A 22,007-nucleotide genomic window follows, 5' to 3' on the forward strand; every position below is an offset into this window, starting at 1 on the left:
AATATAATACCAAATGGTGCGTCCCATCTGTACTGTATCTGACGGTTTCTAAGTTCTTCAACTAAAAAAGCGTAATCTCTCCTGGCTCTTAGCATTTGAGGTGGTATCTCTTTCAAAACAGTCAGATCTTGACCCCCAATTTGGAGCTTAGTATTATAAGACTCTTGCAATATCGTGTTTCTGAGCTCTCTTGTAGTAAAATATATAACAATGTCTCGAGGAAGCTGCTTCTGCTTTGTAGTCCATGAATTGACCCGGTAAATTTTGTTGATTTGCCAGTCAAACTTAGCCCCCGGTCTTCCCACCAGACAGTCAAAAGTTTCTGAAAGAATCTGTTTCAAATTCTCCTATTTCTCTTCACGCAACCCCCTTACTCTTAATGCCAGTTCCATTTGCCTGTACTATATCATAATAATTTCTTTCTCAGCATTTTCAACTTTTTGTTGCACCACCTCTGTTTTCTCAGTCAAGTTGGTATTAGCTTCATTAAGATCCTCTAGACTATCTTCAATTCCAGAAACATGTTCTGTCAGTACAGTTACCAGCCCCAGCATGTCATCCTTAATCTTGACAACCCTGGCATCAATCTTATCATACAGCTCCTCTTTATGTTCTTTTATCTCCTGTTTTAACTCCTGTTTTATCTCCTCTTTAAAGACTTTAAGTTTATCTTCCACTTTAATTGTCAGGGTGTTGATAACCTCACTCATTTCCCTCATGAATAATTCTTTCGTTAACAAATCGCCAGCAGGGGGCATGGAGAGCGGAGGCTGCGACTTTGTGTTCGGTATTGGAGATGTACTCCTGGGAGTTGAGTGGGGGGTTTCAAATTCGAATTTGGTTTTGAAGCCATTCCAAGTTTTATCTTCAAGCAATTAATAAAACTCTACTGGCCCACTGTACAGCTAATGAAAGAGGTACTGAATCTCCCTCTTTATTTTGGAGTTTTGAGGCTCGTTATAACTTTATAAGAAGTTTTAGTAAATAAGCATCGTAACGAGACAATTCAGCATACTCATCGCCATTTTAAGCTTCTCTATATTAGAGATATATATTAGCAAGATTGATAAAAGACAGTCTTATAAAGTGAAACTAATTAGTAAAAGTCTGCTGGCCAGCTATGAAGCAAAGTGATGATTCACTCCCTTCCTTTGAAGTTTTATAGCTGTTCTTCACAAGAAGATTAGAAAGGTAAACATTGTTACGGAGAATTCATCGTCGCCATTTTAAAAGCAAAATTAACGAAGGAAGATCTTGTAAAAATGAAGCTAGGATTTAAATAAACAAATGAAGTTCTCGCATACGAACTCTGCTTGTATTAAAATCAAATAGTTCAAATATTGTTCTAAGTGGGAGGATTCTTACCTCGAGCTGCAAAGGCAGCTGGAGATTCCAGCACGGAGATGGTTCTGCTTCGGCTGGCCCCCCTCTCTTCGCAGACAGAAAAACTACAAAGATCAAAAGGGCACTTTGCCCAGCTGGACCTCTCTCCTTCCCTTCTTGCCTGAAGGATAAGGTACCTGTCAGATGTCTGATAGATGATCATCTAAACAGATAATGCGACCAGGAACTCGGGAGCAGCTCTGTTAAGCTGCTACCATTAGCAAGGTCCCGCCCAGGAAGTCCGCATTTGTTTATTTTCAAACAGACACAATTCTTTAATTTTTAACTGGCCCATTAACTAGTGCATTGAAGTCTAATATGAACCTGAGTCTATTATCTCTGAAGAAAATAAATGTTGTTGTTAAAACAGTGCTCTGGAGGAGAAAGAAGGTATGTTTTCTATCTCTGTCTCTGTGTTTTTCTGTGTGTGTGAAAAGAAAGATTATTAAAAATATAATCATTTCAATAAATTATTTTTAATTGTCATTTCCAATAAATGTTGCACTTGCAACTATTATGCAACATTAGTATCAGTCTGTATGTATTTGTTTCTTCAATAGAAATTCATATCTGAAAGCAGAATATATTGATTTACCTAATGCATTTCAAAAATTTATAAATCCGTGTCTGATCAGGATGTATATTTGAATTTATAGTTTAAAGATTATATCTACATAACTTGTTTTATTACTAATGAAATATAAATGTAGATGAAGTGGCAGGAGCCCTGATGGTGCAGTGGTTAGAGAAGAGCAGTATTGCAGGCAAACTTTGCCCACAGCCTGGAGTTCATCCTGAGGAGTTTAATGTTGACTCAGCCTTCCATTATCTTGAGGTCAATGAAATGAGGACCCAGATTGTTTGGGGAAATATGCTGATTTTGTTAACTGCCCAGACAGTACTGTAAAGCACTATGAGGCAGTATACATTGCTAGTGGACAATATCTTTATCAATTTTATTATTTTTTATTATTTTTATTTTATTTTATGTATTAATTGCTAATTTGATTTCCTCCATTCAAGTCTTGCAATGTGCTTCATCATAGTGATTTCTTGGGGAGAGGAGTGAAGTGCCAAAAGTCTATGCCAAGTTTATCCTTGCTGCCCAGTTATAGCAAGCAAGCACCTGTATCAACCAGCAGCGATATAGAAAGGACTGGAGGTGGACAATTACTTTAGCAATATAGCAAAGGCATTATTTCATAAATCATGGGAGAAGGCAATAGTAAATCACCCCTGTATTTTACTAAGGCAACCACATGGATAAACAGTACAAATGGATAGACAACATAATGCCAAATACTGGTCCCTTAGGTGGGAAGACATCCAATATGCTGCTGAAGATCTTTTAGAATGTAATGGTGTTTATGACTCAGTTAGACTAAAGCTTTTAGGATGTCTAGTTGTTGATATTGCCATGTAGCTGCAATGACAGAATTAGAATGGGGATATGAAATGTAGGAATCATGAGCATGGGAAAGCTGAAATGAATGAACTATAGATCAACATATTAGGCATTAGAAAATTAAAATAGACTGGAATTGGGCACTTTAAATCAGAAAATCATACCGTTATTATTCAGGACAAAATCCTCCTCAAAGAATGAACAACATTGCTTTCATGGTCAAGAAAAAATACAGCAAAGACAACATTTGGATACAGTGCAGTCAATGATTAAATAATATCAGTTAGAATCTGCAGGCTTCCCCTTTGATATGATGAATATCCAAGTTTATGCTCAACTATCGATGCAGAAGAAAATACAGTTGACAAGTTTTGTAGTTAAATTTGTGATGGAATGTGCACCTGGAGAAATAGAGGAGAGGAGTTTTGGCAGCACAGAGCTTTCCCAGGGAGGAGGGAGTACACTCCATGATAGAGAAGCTCAAATTGAGACACTGCAGTCTGGAACTGAATGAGAGCGAGGGAAGACATTCAAGGTAGCCACATCTTAGCATCTTTCAAGGTATATCTAGTAAATTAGAAGGTTATAGCTTTACTTTAACAAGATTCTGTCCTTTAGGTATAAGAAAATAAAGAATTGGATCAATTGGATTTCACTGTGTCATCTCTGGGCTTGAGCCTGACAAAATCTGAAATCAACAGAACATGCAAGTAAGCTGATTATAGTTGCAGAACATTAGAATGCCAAAACTGGAAATAATAAGGAAGAAAATATAGTTGGATTGTATGGCTTAGGAAATGAAATGAGTAGAAGAATACCCTATTAGATTTTAGATTTTGATTTTTCATTGCTGTCACAATCTTCAAACAGCCAAAATAACATGAACATCATCAGCTGAAGTATACATAAATCATATTAACTATATGATTGATACAAGGAGGTTGGAGACCTTAGTTATTGCAGTAAAGATGTGGCCAGGAGTTGACTGGAACATATCATGAACTCCTCATGTATTAATTGCAAGTCAAGCTAAAGGGGAAGAAGAAAACTTAATCCTTTCCACAATTTGGTCTTGAACATGTATACACCATACTCATGCATGTTGATAAGGAACAAGAGGAAATGTGAAATGAAATCAAAGTAGTTAAATATAAATGTGAAAAAGGTCTGCAAAGATCAAGAAACAGAACAGCACTTTTACAGCCCTCTGTAAGCGGTTTACAGAGTCAGCATGTTGCCTCAACAATCTGGGTTGAACTCCTGAAGTAAGCAGTGAGTTAGTCCCGCAGTTCTGCATTCTGACCACTGCATCACCAAGAAAGTAAACTGGGTGTCAGAAAAATAATAGAAATTTACACAAAGAGAAGCTGAAGCCAGGAGAGAAAAAGACCTCAAGAAGGAGTTATAGTCCTCCCTTAGCAGCCATGAAATCCAGATGGATAACTTTGGGTGAGTCACTCTTTCTCATCCCAACCCTTTTCACAAAGTAGTTATTATGTGGGGGAATAGGGGGATGAAGGTGTGTTGGATATGTTTATCACCTTGAGTTATTTGTAAAAATAATAAAGGTATGATACAATCAATCAAAAAATAATATGATAAAGAATTTCAGAGAACTACTAGAAGAGACAAAGAACAGTATTATAATAACCCCTGTACAGGTGATCCTCATTTATTACTTGCTCAATGAGTATTTGAACTTGTGACTGTCATGGACAACTCAAACTGATAAGGAACCAACAATGAATAGCCAATTCCCAAGATGCCGGGCGAACTGCTGTCTCAGGAAGCTGCACCGTCTGGATCTGACCTCCTCCTTCCCCTAGTGCAAGGGCTTACCATGTGAAGAGGAGAGCAAAGCAAACTTTGCCCTTTTAAATGAAGTTTGGAGAACAGTTAGGGTTGCTTCTATTTAAGAAGAGTAGTGCGCTCAGACTCCTCTGTTGGAGACAACTGCTTGTTGGCCTAGAGTCTCTAAACCAGGACTGTCAAACTCCAGGCCTCCGGGCCGGATGCCATGCCCGTGCCCGGTTTAGTGAGGAGGGGGAGTCCTAATATGTCACATGATGCTGCAGTGATGATGCGAGTTTGACACCCGTGCCCTAGACTGTGTATGTTGCCTATCAACTAGAAATTATGTAAGTATATTTCTGGGCTTGGATCAGCTGACTTACCCTGCTATGATGTTTGAACCTTGGATTTCATCTGATCACTCTTGTGCCTGCTGCTTTGGATTTGGACTTTTTTTCAAGGCAAGCTTGATGGACTTTTAGGGACTTGATTTCTTATGTATGGGTTTATGTGTGTTTGCCTGTGTGCATAGGTGTATTTGCACATACATTTCCTTTTTTATTTGCTTAAAAACTCATAATGAAGTTTGCAAATGTGTCTACTTATTTGTGAATGTGTGATGTTAAACCGGAGACCAGCACTGAACACGCAGTAGTTCCAGCCAGCGCAGTGCCCCCATGGTCATGTGACTGTGATTCAGGTGCCAAACAACCAATCCTAATTGTCACATAATCTTCTAGTCATGTGATCACAATTTGCTACCTTCTCTGCCAGCATCCCACCAGTAAAATCAATGGGGAAGCTGGCAGAAATTGGAAGTCACAATCACATGTATTCCTTCCTTAATGATGGTAATTGAGGATTTCCAAAACTGCCATCGCTAATGAGCATGATTATGTGACATTGTGCTGTATAATTGCATTGCTTAGCAACAGAAATTCCAGTTCCAATTACTGTTGTTAACTGAAGACTAAACATTAAATATGGAAACAGATACCAAAAAGAAGAGAAGTTTTCAAACATTTCTGTGATGAGAAGATTCCAACTTCAAATTGTTATGCTAAAGGATACTAATAGACTAGTAACTGATTCAAAGCAGATAAAAAAGATAGAACTGAAATTCTATACATTATCATTATCAGTGATCAGTATCTAAAACACCTTAAAAGACACAACCCTATTTACAAGAACATCTAGTATATTATTGCTGTAAAAGGAAAGAATGCTAAAAAGGAGTGATTATTATAGAAAGATCTTTGTTTGTGTCATTCATGCTAAGCTGCAGAATGTGCTTAGGAAAATGTGAATCCCAGAACACCTTATTGTCCTAAATGAAACCTATACACAAGACAAGAAACCACAATCTGGTCAGAATGTGATAGAACCGACAGGCTCCCATTCCACAAAAGAGAGAGACAAAGCTTTATATCTCTCCTTATTTATTCAACCCATATGTTTTTATCTTGTGATTTATTTATTCATTGTAATACATTTTACCAAAAGAAATTAGTAAAAGGGGGAAAACAGACAAGGGGAAATTAATACAGATAACTTATATGCTGAATATATATATTTGAGGCACACTGGAGTAGGAAATAAAAATGACTTTAAAAACTGAAGGAAGAAACGTCAATAAGCTATGCTATGCTGATAACACTACTAATGAACTAAAAGTATAAATTATCTAGAAGCTCTAGTAATGAAAATCAAGGAACACAGTGAAAAAGTGAACACCAAACTAATGAAAACTAGCCTTAGAATTGATAAAGAAGATACATTGGATAACATCTGCCTTTTAGGATCAACTAAGAAGAGTAAAGAATGAGCGATCAGGATGTATAGCATGGAGTAGTACTTAGTAGCCTAACTAAGAAGGCCTTGGAAAATGTATTCAGATGCTACATCATGTACATATTTAAAAAGATCAGAATTGTGCTGGTAGTGTTTTTCCCTGGACTTTGAAGAAGCAGGATAGAAAAGACATTCATGCTTGGAGAAGTCTTCTAAAAATACCCTGAGCCAAGAAAACAAATAATAAATCCTAGAACAAATCAATCCAGAATTTTTATTGAAGGCACAACAACCAGGTTCAAATTACTGTATTTTGAATATATTTACAAAAAGATCCAGCTATGTATAATACAAACAGAGTTGAATCACTACGACCAGCAAACTAGATGGATTTGATTACAGCTGTGATGGGTGCACTGTTGGAGATTGGGACAGATCATCCTGAAGAAAATCTACCTTTGTGGTTGCTGAAAGTTGACACTGAACTGAAGGTGCATAATCAATTTGATATGTGACATACATAAATAAATGCGTAGTAAATACAGACTTGCAGGAAGTGAGAGAAATCTTGTTGAAGGTGAAATAAGATTTTTTTAAAGAGTTATATCAGCCAATAATGAGAAACCAAAGAAGTGCAGAAGAAATTGAACTGAGATAGACTTTCTCTTCCTAGAATCAAAAAGTATCAGAATAGCAAACACTATCATTAAATAAATAGATGTCTGCCACTATAGCAAAACTAAACAAAATGCTAAGGAGCTGAGATACTATATTAGCAACAGGTAGCAAATGTGAGACTAGGTCAAAAATACTCAAATGATGCAGAAATATGAAGAGGGGTCAGACAGGGCTGTATCCTGTCTCCATTGTTGTTTAATATCTACTCTGAGTCACTTTTTAATGAAGCACTGGAAAACATCGATGCTAGCCTAAAAGTAAACGATGTTCAGAGCAACCAAATGAAATTTTGTCAACTGCTTTCAGTTAGATGTATCTTTTTAAAAAATGTTCAATTGAATGATATTTACCTATTTAGATGAATACTACCTGAAGATTTAATCTTCAACAAAACATAATTTTGTTTCTGCCATTGTTTGCTATATATTATCATAGCCAAATTAATGGAAGCCATTAATACTGATATCAAAACTTTGACAGTTTGTCACATAAAGTGGATAGTTGACTATTTATTTTTTCCAATGTTGGAATATAATTAAAACCAAATATATTAATATATATTGTTCTATCTTTTCTAACTTCTTTTAACTTCAATAATGTGATCCGGGTTTTTTCACACCTTTCCTTGATTGCATAGGCTAATATATTAATATCAAAGTATTCATTTTCAAAAAGATTGAACAAAATTCTTACATCTCAGAAGTAGGTGATGAAATAGAATCTAAAACAATCTCACTAATTAAGAGTTTTTACTGTGCTTAGAACAAAAGATCAATAAAGTAAAAGCCCTTTTCACTGCGGACAAGAGGGAATTGGAAAAGATCCATTTCTACTTTCAGATTTTAAATGCTAGAGGCTGCTGACATTAAAAAAACCATCTCTGAAACAGTTGTCTGCTTTTAAGCTTTCTGGCATATTAGCTTCTAAACCCATTTAAACATTTTTCATTTTTCTACATTTTTTCTACTATGTGAAGAACATGGTCACCGGATGAAGTAAACCCTCTACATAAAGCTTCTACTTTTTCTCTTGGACTTTTTTTCTTCCTAGTTTTATTTCCCATTGATTTCAACCATATCTGTAAATCATCTGCTGGTATCTCTTATCTGAAAGTACTGGTTTTTAGAAAGCAATAAATTTCAAATTGTCTACTTTTAATCTCATGATCTCTGCAATACTTTATGAAAAAGAAATGAGCTGACATTCAAAGAAGTACTTAGGACTCCAAACGAAGGCTATACAACACGGCTGTGTTGTATACAGTATTTTATTCAAGATTCTACTTTATTGGAGAATGTTTCATTTTCTATTAGTCATAGAAACAGTGGTATGGAAAACAATTTGAGAATGTTTTACACTACTTGATATGATTAGTTTTCATTTTAGAATATTCCTTTTTATATGGTTTTGTTCTTTGTGAAATATTTTTAAATATATTTCTAAGAATCTAATCATTCTCCAAAGTCTATTTGTACCACTCTCATATATATTAAAGTTTCAAGTTTCTTAACCCTTTGCATAAATATGACTGTAACAAGATCAGTTCTCCACACAAGTCTGAAAATTAAGTAAAAAGAACCCACTTAAACAAATGAGACAAAAACATACTTTTTATGCTTTTATTTAAGATCCAAAGTTACATACAGTATTTCACAACTGTAAAGCACTGGTGTAAAAATGTGTAATAAAATAAAAAGTTTTTTTATGAATACGTTTATGAATAATTGCAAATATGTATACTAGTAACGTTAAAATATTTACATATTTCCTAGTTTAATTATAGAAATAAGAAAGTATAATAATATGTCACACATTCACTTGAAACTTGTTTCTTCAAGTAATTTTGGATTCCTGGCAACTGTCCTTTACACTTCTCTTTTTCAGAATTTTCAGAAGTCACTTGGCAATTCTTTCTTCCAAGGAATAAGAAAAAATACTATTCGAAGTCACACAGCTTGCTTTATGTTCAAGGCAGAATTAGAATTCATGATCTCTTGATTTCTGGTTTGCCACTTTAGGCATTACACCAGGCTGCTTCTATGCATACATATTTAGAGATTATAACTAGTCATCGATAAACGAAATCAATATATTTAATTTCATTTAATTTCTTTTTTTAATTTCTTTTTGGGGAGGATGGGAATTTGATGTGATGAAAGAAAAAAAACAAAAGGAAAAAGGAAGCATTATACAAAAGACCCTTTAGATTCCTCCTTTCCTTCCTTTCTTCTTTGGATGCATTGTATTCTGAACTTACTTAAGCCTGAATTATTATTTTAAATCTGACATTTTTAGAAAGTTAACAATGATCATGGATCTTCTGCAGCCTGGAATTTAACTTTTTTGAACCTCTTCGAGGGAGAAGAGAAATGAATGCAACTTCTTTTGGAGGAAGGAAAGTTTTACTACTTCAAGTGAACATGTAGAGGGGTTCTTGAGAATCACAAAGCTGGAGTTTGGGTTACTGGTCACTACATTTATTATTTAGTTTTAATATATAACATCTTATGTTTTGTTGTATTTTAATTTTATTTTCTTAATTATTACACAACTGCATTTTAATCTGGTTTCAGCCGCACTCAGGAATGTTGTGGACTTTAGCAATGTCTTTGCACAGTATTTGGTGCTTACCTTATTTACTTGTAAAACAGTGACTTGAAATGCCAATAATTTTACTGGCACGATTGAATCTTATGCTTTATAAGTTAGACATCTCTTACTTGTGTTTTAAATCATTTTTAGATTTTTTTTAAAGCCTATTTATTGGCTTTGAAGAACATCACATAAAAGAACACTTTGATTTTATAAAACTTGTTTTAAAGTTCAGTATACAGTTTTTAGGAACTCCCTTTTTACGACCCTATAAGCTCTTCATTTGGTATGGTTGACAAAATGTGTGAGGGACGGTGATGACTGAGAATGAAGTCGGCTTCAAGAGTTGCTTGAGAGTTTTAAGAAGTCTGAACTGACATGATTATGGAGTTTTCAGATATTTTATGCCATTTCAACCAATACAGATTACATATATTCTGTAAAATTTTAAAACAACTGTCTTTCTTCATCCCTATTTTTTTGAGAATCATAAAAATGATCTTAAAGAGAAAGAGATTACTGATAGATATTGGGAACTTATTAGGGGCATCAAGGAGTGACAATGCAACATTGATGCGACCATTATAAAGCAGTAGACAGAGCAGTGAAGATAATGCAGACAGATTCTGTGGTGATGGTTCAGAAAATCAATCAGAGAAAGAAAACTATCACAGAAAAAACAAAGATGTTTTAGGAATCCTGAAAATCTTGAGATAAGTTAGAGTTTAAACTGTTCATTGAAAGGTAGCTGTGTCTAAATTATTTTTCCAAGACCTAGTATATATTTTGTGTGTTCCTATTTGTGCCTCACTCTCCCATACATTGATCCTGAATGTTGTTCCAAAGATAGACCAACGTCAATCTTAAGAGTTTCTTCTGCTACCTTCAATTGTATTGGTTGGCATCAGTAGTAATAGTAGTATGTAATAGTTGAACAGCAGCAGCAGCAAATGGGAATTTTGGACATGGAGATAATAAATATGAAGATATAATTGCTATGTTAATTGGCATTGTTTGTTAGACTTGCAAATTGTTTATTGTAATGAGAGTATTTTCCAATGAAATGTCTGTTTTGGTGTGATATAGTTGTGTGATATTTATATTGTAACAGTTATAATTATTATTCCTAGTGTCATTGATATGTCTGTTGTCATACCTAAAAAGTCATGTTTTTATATTATTCTGATAGAGTTTATTCAGAACAAACAAACCTATGGTTGTGGACTAAATTTTGAGAACACTTAAAATAGATAATGTAGCAGTCTTGCCACTGAATGTAGTTATATATTTCCATATTATCATCTTACATCATCTTATCATCTCCAGATAAGATGATGTTTGGAAATACGACAGAAAGAAATAAAAGCAAATTACTATTTCTATTGTGTAAAGTACAAATTACTGCAGTAAGTATAATTAATACCTAGGAAGAAGAGTTCTAATTTACCATGATTGTAAAACTGCAGAGGGAAATCAATATGTATGGATGATAGATTATATGAGAACAATAAAAGCACCAAATAGTTCCAAAGAAAAGATCACATAAATAATGCAGACATCTGCTAGACTAATGTCTGACCTTCAGCTTCAAGGAAACCTGTAGATTAGTATAGCTGACTTAAAATAGCAGATGTCACTTTAAGCAGAAGGAATTGCTGAACAGTTTGAATGAATAAATGTTTTCCTAAGTACAAAAAAGGAGATATGTTGTATTTATGTGTGTCTGTGTCTGTGTCTGTGTCTGTGTCTGTGTCTGTGTATGTATGTATGTATGTATGTATGTATGTATGTATGTATGTATGCATGTATCAGTGATGTGCAGGCAGGGGAGGCACAGCCTCACCACTGTCATCAGCGGCAGGGGCCCTTAACCGGATTGCACCTTTACGGCCGATCCACACCAGTGGCTCCTTGGTTTACTGAGGAATTCCAGGAGATGAAGTGCCAAAAGAGATGCCTAGAGCGCCGCTGGAGAGCCAGTAAGTCCGTGTCAGACCAAACCTCATTAAAATCTTGCATCAGAGCCTACCTCCGGGCAATCCGGACATCAAAAAGAACTCATATTGCCGCTCTGATAGCTTCCGCTGAGTCATGCCCAGCCGCCTTATTTAGGATAGCCTGTTCCCTCCTTAAAGGGAGGGATACGGGCACTCCCTTGCAAGGTAAGGCTGAGGAGTTCGGTCTATTTCTCGCGGATAAAGTGGCTCGGCTTCGGGCAAACCTGGACTCCAATTGCGCAGAGCCAGCCGAGGTACCGGGGGAGGGTCTTGAGCGACATCGTTGGATTGATTTTCAGTCGGTTACCCCTGAGGAAGTGGACAAGGCCATCGGAGCAGTGAGTGCCTCCACTTGTGTACTGGACCCGTGTCCCTCCTGGCTGGTCGCGAACAGCAGGGAGGTGACACGGGACTGGATCCAGGCAATACTGACCGCGTCTCTCCGGAAAGGGTCCTTTCCCCCCCTTTAAAGTAGGCGGTGGTGAGACCCCTACTGACGAGGCCGTCCTTGGATCCAGCCGTTTTAAATAACTATCGTCCAGTCTCCAACCTCCCCTTTGTTGGGAAGGTTGTTGAGAAAGTGGTGGCCTCTCAGCTCCGTCGGTCCTTGGAGGAAACCAATTATCTAGACGCCTTCCAATCTGGTTTCAGGCCTGGCTACAGCACGGAAACTGCTTTGGTCACACTGACCGATGATCTCTGGAGAGCCAGAGATGGGGGCCGTGCCTCCGTTCTGGTTCTCCTGGACCTCTCAGCGGCCTTCGATACCATCGACCATGGTATCCTGCTGCGGCGGTTGCGAGAGGTAGGAGTGGGAGGCACCGTTCTTCGGTGGTTCTCCTCCTACCTCTTGGGCAGGTCGCAGTCGATGTTGGTTGGAGGACAGAGGTCGACCCCTAGGCCCCTTAAGTATGGGGTGCCGCAGGGGTCGGTTCTGTCCCCCCTCCTGTTCAACATTTACATGAAGCCGCTGGGAGAGATCATCCAACGGCACGGGATAGGATACCACCAATACGCGGACGATACTCAATTGTATCTGTCCGCCCCGTGCCAGCTCAGTGAAGCAGTTGACATGATGTTCCAGTGCCTGGAGGATGTGAGGGTCTGGATGGGGGTGAACAGGCTGGCTCTCAATCCTGACAAGACCGAGTGGCTTGTGTTTTTCCCTCCCACAAATTGGCTTAGTATTCCATCTCTCAGGCTGGGGGGTGAAATTATACGCCCCTCAGACAGGGTTCGCAATTTGGGAGTCCTCCTGGACACACAGCTGACTTTAGACCATCATTTGTCGGCTGTGACCAGGGGGGCATTTGCCCAGGTTCGCCTGGTGCACCAATTGGGTTCCTACCTTAACCGGGAGGATCTTACAACAGTCACTCATGCCCTCATGACCTCAAGACTGGACTACTGCAATGTGCTCTACATGGGGCAGCCCTTGAAGAGTGTTCAGAGACTCCAGCTGGTCCAGAACGCAGCCGCGTGAGCGATCGTGGGTGCACCTCGGTACACCCACATTATACCTATCCTCCGCAAGCTGCACTGGCTGCCTATTGGTCTCCGGATACGCTTCAGGGTGCTAGTTATTACTTATAAAGCCCTACATGGTATTGGACCTGGGTGCTTGAGAGACCGCCTTCTGCCGATTACCTCCCACAGACCCATTCGATCCCACAGATTAGGCCTCCTCCGTATTCCATCTACCGGCCAATGTCGGCTGGCGACCACTCGGAGGAGGGCCTTCTCTGTCGCTGCTCCGGCCCTTTGGAACAAGCTCCCCGTGGAGATTCGGACCCTCGTCACCCTTCGGGCCTTCCGGACGGCCGTGAAGACCTGGCTGTCCCAGCAAGCCTGGGGGTGAGTCCCCCCCCCACTTGAATTTGCTGTGTCTGTTGTGCTTTTAAATCGTTTGTATTGTCCAATTGTTTTTGTCTTACTTTTTATAATTTCCCCTCCCTTGGCTTTTGTTCAGCCGCCCTGAGTCCCCTCGGGGAATAGGGCGGCCTACAAATTGAATAAATTCCAATTCCAATTCCAATCATGAAAAGAAAAAAAATGTAAAAAGGAAAAAGGCGAGAGCTGAGGTCAGGCTGAGCTAATTGCTGCCTGAGCCTGCCGCACCATGGATGACTCTGCTTAACTGTTTAAAAAAGCCTTTAAAAAGTGCCTTCTACTATGAGGCAGGAGAACTGCATGCCTCATCTAGTCTGACTTTAGGCTTTATGATCACTCGAGCAGAGTTAAGCAAGGGTTAAAAGCCTAAAAATTCCTGATGTAGGAGAGGCACACAGTTCTTCTGCCTCATAGTAGAGGGCGCTCATTTGGGCAGGGCTTCTTCAGAGGACCCAGGCAAGAGCAGAGTTGAAATCCTCTCTGAAACAGCTGGAAAAGGTATGTGTGGGTCGGAGGGAGGGGGAGGAATTCAAACTTCATCCTCCTGGTGCGGGGCTTTCGGCAAAGGCTGGAGGGAAGGACCCTGGCTGGCTTGTCCTCCCCAAGTGTAGTTTGATTGCAGGCAGAGCCACGTTCTCTTTTCAAACCTGTAATCAGTGAAGTTGGGCTGGATCCTTCCGGGGTTGGGGGAAAGTGTGTGTGCTCCAGTATGGCTCTTTGACTGGCTTCCTGCCTCCTCCTGTGGTCTCCCTGACTCCCTCCAATCCAACCTGTGTGTGTGTTTGTGTGTGTGTTTGAGAGAGAGAGAGTTTGAGTGAGAGAAGGAAGGGGGTAGGAGAGATAGTCCAATCCAACTTCTGTGTGTGTGTGTGTGTGTGTGTGTGTTTGAGAGGGGGGAGGGAGGGAGAGAGGGAGGAAGGAGAGGAAGGGAGAAGAAAAAGAAAAAGAAAGAAGGAAACTTCTTTTGCAAAGGAGAAAAACAAATGCTGTTGCTTTAAATCAGAACTGAGCATGCCTGGCTGTGGAATTCTGGCAGTTGAAGTCCACAAGTCTAAAAAAATTTGAAACCCACCACTGTGTCAGTGCCCCACCAGCCATAAACCTCACCGCATGTCACATGTATATATGTATGTATGTATGTATAGAATTTGTAAAGAATCAGTTCTAACATTATTGTGTAACTTATGATGAGAGTGGTCAAAGTGCAACATAGACATTGGAACAGTTGGAATATGTACTTTATTTTAAAGGCCATTTGATATTCTTTTGATTCATAGTCATAGTTAAAAATTACTGTATATTTTATTTGTAATGTAATTTTTTTAACAAATAATAAGGTGTGGAATCACCAGCCATGTTTTCTAGATGACTTATTTTAAATTGGCTGTTATGTTGCAATATTTGGTTCTTTTCTGGTACGTAGATTCTTTTTACAAGGACAACCATGTAAATTGTAAATAGCTTCAAAATAAATGATAAAAATCTCATTCAAAACTGTCAACTTACTGTTGCTACACTTATTTTACCCAACAATTAAATCTTTCAGTAAATTAAATAATTATTTGAACCCATGTTTATTTCATTTAAATGCAGCTGCAACTCAGAATAACAGCATACCTACCTATTTACTATTAAGAAATGTAAAAGTCTAAATTATAGTCAAAATTAAATAATTGCAATCAAAAGATATATTTCTGATTATTCCTCTTTGAACAGAGCGTGGATCACACTTCTTGCAAGCCTCATTGTATTGAGGTGGGGCTAAGATGAGCATAACCAGCGATGAAGTGAATTTCTTGGTTTATCGTTACCTCCAGGAGTCAGGTAATTACTGTTCTTTTAACAATATAATGTATTTCTCAAGCACAAAGTTATTGGAGGTCACAAAATCATATAAAGTGGATTAAAATAAATATTATGTTAATTGGTTTGTTTCACAGTATTATTTATCCCCAGTATAACTTAACTAATTTTCATACTTTGTTAAGATACAGACACTATACTTCCAATAGGCATAAAGAAATTTGCAAAACTGCTAATAGGATTTATAGGAACCTCATAATGAAATGTAACAAAATCATAAGAACAGAGTAAAAATTTTACACAGTAAAAGAATACAATATCATTATGAATCATAATATCAGAAGGTTCTATGATTGGAAAGGCTCTATTGCAGTCTTTCTCAAACTTGGCAACTTTAAGATATATGGACTTCAACTTCCAAAATTAGCAGCTAAACATACTGGTTGGAGGATTCTGGGAGTTGAAATCTAGACAGTTTATAAGAACAAATAACTGTTTTCCATATATGTTGTTTGATGATTAAATGATATGCAGCATCTTTCCAGAGAACTTGAGATGAAATAATCTTTTGAAACATACTATGAGTTTATACTGTTCAACAATGTAAAAGCAATTATCATGTTGAACTGGCTTCGGAAATAATTTAAAAGCCAATTTTATTCGAGTAATAAAAGAATAATATATTCTATCAATCTCATTTGAAACTGTCATTGGTGGTTTCTATTTCTTCCATTTCTCAGCTTTTTGCACAAGTACCGTGTAGTAATCATAAATTTTTATAATTCTAAATTGTCTAAACTTCTGAACATATTTGAATCAACACCTTAGCCACTATTGCATATTAGAACCATCATCATAATACAGTAAAAACCTTGATACAGAAGACAAATCATAGTCCATAGAAAGTGGGTGAAGTCTGTATAATAATATTCATTGTATCTGATATTCATTAAGCCAAGGTATCACTGAAATAATGAGTAATAGTGTTAATCCAAACTGAAAAATAAAGTTTAGCTCCGATCATTTTATTTTTATAACCTTTTTGTTATTTCAACATGTTTGTCCTTCGCATAACTTGTATAAATTAACATTAAAAAGTATTCTTTTGAGCAAAGAAAGTAGAAATAACGGACTAGGCTTATAAAATATACCTTTACGGTTTATCTCAGACCAACCAAACCCATCTTTCAATCTACAGTCCAAAACAAAAGCAGTCAAATGGCAGATAATTTCCTGAAATGATCTATTCTGGAAACTTTTATGGTAACTTTACTTGCATCACAGAGAGACAGCTCTGGTTTGTTGTTATGACAATGCAAGAAACTCAGCATACATAGCTGACCCATAAAACATGTAGTGGTTTTGCTACAAATAATTTTATTTTATGAAGGAGAGGGTTTTTTTGAGATATAATAAATAAAATATAAATAAAAAGGTTCAGTACTTTGTTGTAGCACATATGAAGTAAATATCAATATACTGGTATGTTACTCTTATTATAATGAGAAAAGGGACATTATTTGAAATGTTTGCATGTATATCAAATATTTGGCAAATAATTTTGATTTTGCAGCTCCCCGAGGGGTGACCATACTTTATGAAATGTCACTTTAAAATGTAAAAGTCTTGATACAAAATTCATTTTCACTTTATTTCCAGTATGTAAATTTAAAGGTATTTTCATATTTCTGATAATACCTTCCAGTACCTTTTTTGAAATCTTATTACAATCCACAAATAGACTCAAAACCAAAATAAAAAGATAACAGAGTTGAAAGAGACCTTGGAGGTCTTCTAGTCCAACCCCCTGCTCAAGCAGAAAGCACTATTTATATAGTGTTATTATACACTTATTATAATTTCAGCAGTTATCTTGAGCCTCCAGAATCTTCTGATGATGCTCAAACAGTTCCAAGAATTAATATATAAGAGCAAATATTTAGTGAAGGAGGAAAGGATTAAGCCCTATTGATCCAACAATCGTCCAAAGAAAATGTTTGTAATTCCCAGTAGGGCTTAAATTTGTACTAGACTATAATCTGATGCTTACATGATTGAGAATGAACCTTGTGATCTCAGTGGAACTTCCTTTGGAGTAGATGAATAATAGATTACTCTATTAGTATTTTACATACGATTCTAAAATTAATATTTTTATTAACATAGTGTAACATAGTGTAACATAGTGTATGCTTATTAATACTGTTGAATTAGTACTCCTTTTTAATTATGTAATTATAAGCAAAAATGTAAATACATTCGTTTATTTAACTCAATTTATATGATTGCTCCTCTCATAAAATGATGTTGGGAGACCAATACAATAAACATCAATACAAAAAATAAAATACAATAAGTAAAGCATATTATATACTAAAAAGAAATTATTTTAACTTAATTATATAACAATTTTGTTACTATTAAACTTATTTGGCTTTTGTGAAAATCTTTTTATTCCCTATAAAATCTTTTTATACCTTGTGATTTTTCTCTTTTGGTCTATATACTATGGTCTGTAAAATCAGCTAAAAATGAAGATATTTTCTGTTTGACAAGATAGCAGGGCTACAGATAAGATTATGATGCCGATGAGATTTTTACATTGTTCACATGCACAGAATAAAAAGTGTAATTGAAACAATGATTAAATAGGTTTTATCTCTCCGAAATTTCTTCAACCAGTTCTCTGTGTGAACTTGATTCTGGAATTTATCTGATAGGTTTCTAATGTTGCAAACTATTAGTTATACTTGACAAAATCAATTGAATGTAACTGCTAAAATTGAATGAATGTGTGAATGAATATGTAAGTATGTCCCTTAACATTTTTCAGAACATATATACATACACACACAGAGAGACACATAAGTATAAATGATGGTTGTTTATTTTTATCTTGAATCAAGTTTGTTCAAAATGCCCAACTGTGAAATTAGATAATTTTTATTTTGTTTTCCAACATTCATTTTGCATAGTTTTGCATAGTTAATTAAACTTCTGTAATCTTTGTTTAGCAGATTAAGCAATTTCACCATTGTGCCCTAGATCACTGATGATGCCTCTTACCTCTTGTCCTCTTCCAGTAGCACTGCTGCAATTGCCAACTCCCAAGTTCCAAACCATTATGACTAGCTGGGGCTCATTGCAGTTTATTGCAGAGACAGCATTGGATAAACTTCTCACAGAAATTACAAACAATATGGAATATTTGCCCTGGAGTATGTGGAATTATCTTATATAGCAATTGTGGCACAAACCAAAACTGTCAGCTAAGCTAACTGATAGGTACCTTCAGGATCACCTCTTCCAACCAGAAATAGCCATATGATTCATTCAACTTCCTAAATAAACTGTTGTTAGCTTCCTAGTAATTCATAGTACAAGGGGCTGAAGCTTGGAAATGCTGTTTTTCATTAGGAGTAGTGTTGTGGCCCAGCAGGAACCGTTGGGGCTGCCACCAGACTCCGACAGCAAGGGGTCCTATGAGTTGGCTCTGGAGGATGGGGACAGGGTTCCGACTCCAAGCAGGGCGCAAAGAGGCTGGTTGGCCACCAGGAGGCGCCTGAGCCTTGGACCAGTGAGGAGGAGACAAGGGAGTGTGTTCCTGACGTCAGCAGTGAGTTGTTCCTGGATGCCCGGCACCGAAGAGCTAATAGGCGTCAGGAACAGTTGCGCAAGTACAGGCAGTAATTGCACTCATCTGTGGTAATTAGGCTCCTCTCCAGACTATAAAAAGAATGCTTGTGCACACGCCCTTTTGCAGAAGTCAACGCAGGAACTAATGTCGGAGAACATTATTGTGAGCTTGGTAGGCTGGATTGCTGCCATGGCTTATCTGTGCCGGTTTGCTGCCAAGGACCTGTCTGTCTGTTAATTAAATGCCGTAACTTATCTTTGGCTCGGAGTGTGTTGGTGTGGGACGAGGGGGGTCAGAACAGAGTAGTATCCATCCTCTTGAATAGCTTCCCCTTGAAGTTCTGACTTTCCTGCATTCTGCTGTCTCCCTTTATATTATTGAAAACAGCTCTTCCAGTGCCTGGAGAGTGAAATCATGCTCTCCTTATTTGGATTTCGCTTATATTTTACTTTTTAAATTATATTTTGCTTTATATTATCATGGCTATTTTTGTAAAATTATCATGTACATCTTAATTATGCCATTAAGAAAACTGCAACAAATCGACATTGCTCCCTTACTACAGTTGAGAAAGAGTTATTGCTGACTTTCATGACTTAGGCAGATCTACAGTACAACTTAGTTTTTCTGTTCCTAGTCCAACACTAGACCAAATTGGCTCCAATATTATCAAAACAGAATATACACAATTACAAAATTTAAAGAGAGGGAAAAAGTCTAATGTATTAATTTCACACCTGTATATTATATTCTAATATATTAAAAGATATAGAACACCAGAATATTTTTAGCCTTCCAAATATTTTTTAAAACTGAACTGTTTCAAAACATGCTTCCCAAGTAAAAATAAATATAAAGTTGTCAGGCAGTGGTGGGTTGCAGGCGGTACACCCAGTACAGTGCTCCGGAGGGCCCGCCCGAGCTCCTTACCGATGTTTAAAGGCTTCTGCGCTTCCGCGCAGTCACATGGCACGTACAGCACCTGCGCGACACTCCGTGGAGCAGCTGGAGCATCACGGAGACGCTAAGACGCATGAGCAGGCTGCGCGCATCCATGAGGACACCGCTGGTCCCGTTCCAACCATACCGGTTGCAACAGGATTTGCAACCCACCACTGTTGTCAGGATGCAATCATAATGAAGAGCATTGTTGAAGTGCCTTCTGAATGGCAGCCATTCCATTCAGAAGTGAATTATTTGGTATGCCAGGTTAAAGGATGACCAGTAAGGATTCGCAGCCAGATCCTCAACTCTGGAGCTCAATGACCTGAAACAAATAAAAATAAAGTACTGTGCCATCCTAACACTATCTAACATGTGGGAAAATGCATAGCTATAATATTTTTTTAATGTGAACAGGAGGAAATCTGCATGACAGATGGGAACATTTTAAGTGTAGAAAACAAGCCACGTCATAGAAATTGGTGCTGTATTCTTTATGCTTTATAGGCTTTTTAAAAGCCTATAAATTCTTGTTTTTATCAAGACATAATTAAATGCAAGAAAACGTGATTGCTATTAACAATTGATGGTTGCAAATATAATAGAAATCAGTCATTGAACTTGATCAAAATTATCTTCCTGGGTCTCCAGATCTGTTCTCATAAAATAGTTTTAAATTCTGAAACTGATAATCAATTTCCATGCAAGTAACATGTACAAAAAAGTCACAAAATATAAAGAATGCTAACTGAGAAGGGAAATAACTGCGTAAAAACTAGTTATTAATGTGTTTACCGCTACAGGAAGCACTAAATTAAGCTTGGTATAATTTAGTATACATTTTCTTAGTGTATTTAAACAGTATTATGTAAAACCTTGATTTAGGGAAGGTGGTGGTCAATCTCCATGTATCCATCTGAGGATCATGGTGCAATCTAGGTCATTCCTTTTCTGAACCTCACATGACACTGATTGCAATTAAAGGGATTAGCTTCATAAGTATGTGATGAAGATGAGGTTGCCAGTAATATATAACAGTTATTTCAATATTATAGCAGGTATGAGCCCTTTGATGTTATGCTCCTTCTGATAAACTGAAATTGTTCATTTCATGTGAAAAAAGATTCTCCTACCTACCATTTCTAAAAAAAAGAGAATTTTTCTAGATAATATAAAGAAATTATATACAAATTATATATTAAAATGTATGTTTTTATTATATATATGATGATTTATGTACATTAAAATTTGTCTGGTAACAATATTATAGTGATTGTAATTATTTTCAAAGGTAATTCTTAGGATGACTTTTAAAAATGAAGGTTTAGAATCTTATTTCTTATATTAAATAAGTATTACAAAAATATTTTGTATTTTATAGATTAAAGATTATGGTGATGATAATTTAAATTAGAAATGACCACACACTAAATCAATCTGGGAAGCTTTTAATTAAAACAAACAGTTTACAGTACTTTTGTTTTGAAATTTTGATATAGTACATTTTGTAGAGTTTTCTGTCATCACAAAGAATCAAATAGTAGAATAGTGATCCCTCAGTACTTATTGTTAATTGGTTCGGGGTGGGGCAATGATTACCAAAAATGAATACCAAACATATTTTCTTTCAAATAATGTAGTGCGTCAAGAGGCAGCCGACATCAACAAGTTCTAGTTTGTGCATTGAGTACAAAATAAACAATGAGTACCAGGAAAAAATGTTCACCTCAAAATGCATTGAGTACCAAATTCAATGAGTTTCAAAGCAGTTGAGTACCAAGGTACCATATTTTCCCCAAAATAAGACCCAGTCTTATTTTCTTTTGGGGCCCCAAATAAGCACCAGGTCTTATTTTTGAAGGATGTCTTACCCGCTTACCTTAGGCCCACTGCAGCCACACCTCCCATGCCATGACACCTGTTGCACTGCTGCCCAACTTCTTTCACAGCCACTCACGGCCAGATGGCACATGGCTCATTGACCAGTGTTGCCACGGGACTCATGCCCATGCTTCTGCTCACGGCAGGAAGCTGCATGGCACGTTAGCCATTGTGCACAAGAGCGGTGGAACTGGCACGAGCCACGTGGCATCCTGCT

General features: G+C 37.1%; 2 protein-coding genes across 6 annotated transcripts in view; both read left to right on the top strand.

Annotated features, from left to right (window-relative positions):
* The window catches only part of WWC3 (WWC family member 3), a 1,020,491-nt gene that overhangs the window by 577,480 nt on the left and 421,004 nt on the right, over positions 1-22,007 (top strand). The gene's annotated exons all lie outside the window — the stretch shown is intronic.
* Positions 1-22,007, top strand: part of TBL1X (transducin beta like 1 X-linked) — a 184,716-nt gene that overhangs the window by 129,633 nt on the left and 33,076 nt on the right. For 4 of the 5 annotated variants that reach the window (XM_087726395.1, XM_087726394.1, XM_087726397.1 and 1 more), the window contains one exon: positions 15,244-15,351. In XM_087726395.1, coding sequence (XP_087582521.1) covers positions 15,294-15,351 — 58 coding nt within the window. In that variant the 5' untranslated portion in view covers positions 15,244-15,293. Of the gene's footprint in view, positions 1-3,406; positions 3,499-15,243; positions 15,352-22,007 lie in introns of all 5 variants that reach the window. The other variant, XM_087726396.1, reaches the window with a different exon arrangement.

The sequence above is a fragment of the Thamnophis sirtalis genome, unplaced genomic scaffold (assembly GCF_051295495.1).
Source record: "Thamnophis sirtalis isolate CommonGarterSnake01/CBP01778 unplaced genomic scaffold, rThaSir2_p1.2 scaffold_12, whole genome shotgun sequence".
Lineage (NCBI taxonomy): Eukaryota > Metazoa > Chordata > Lepidosauria > Squamata > Natricidae > Thamnophis > Thamnophis sirtalis.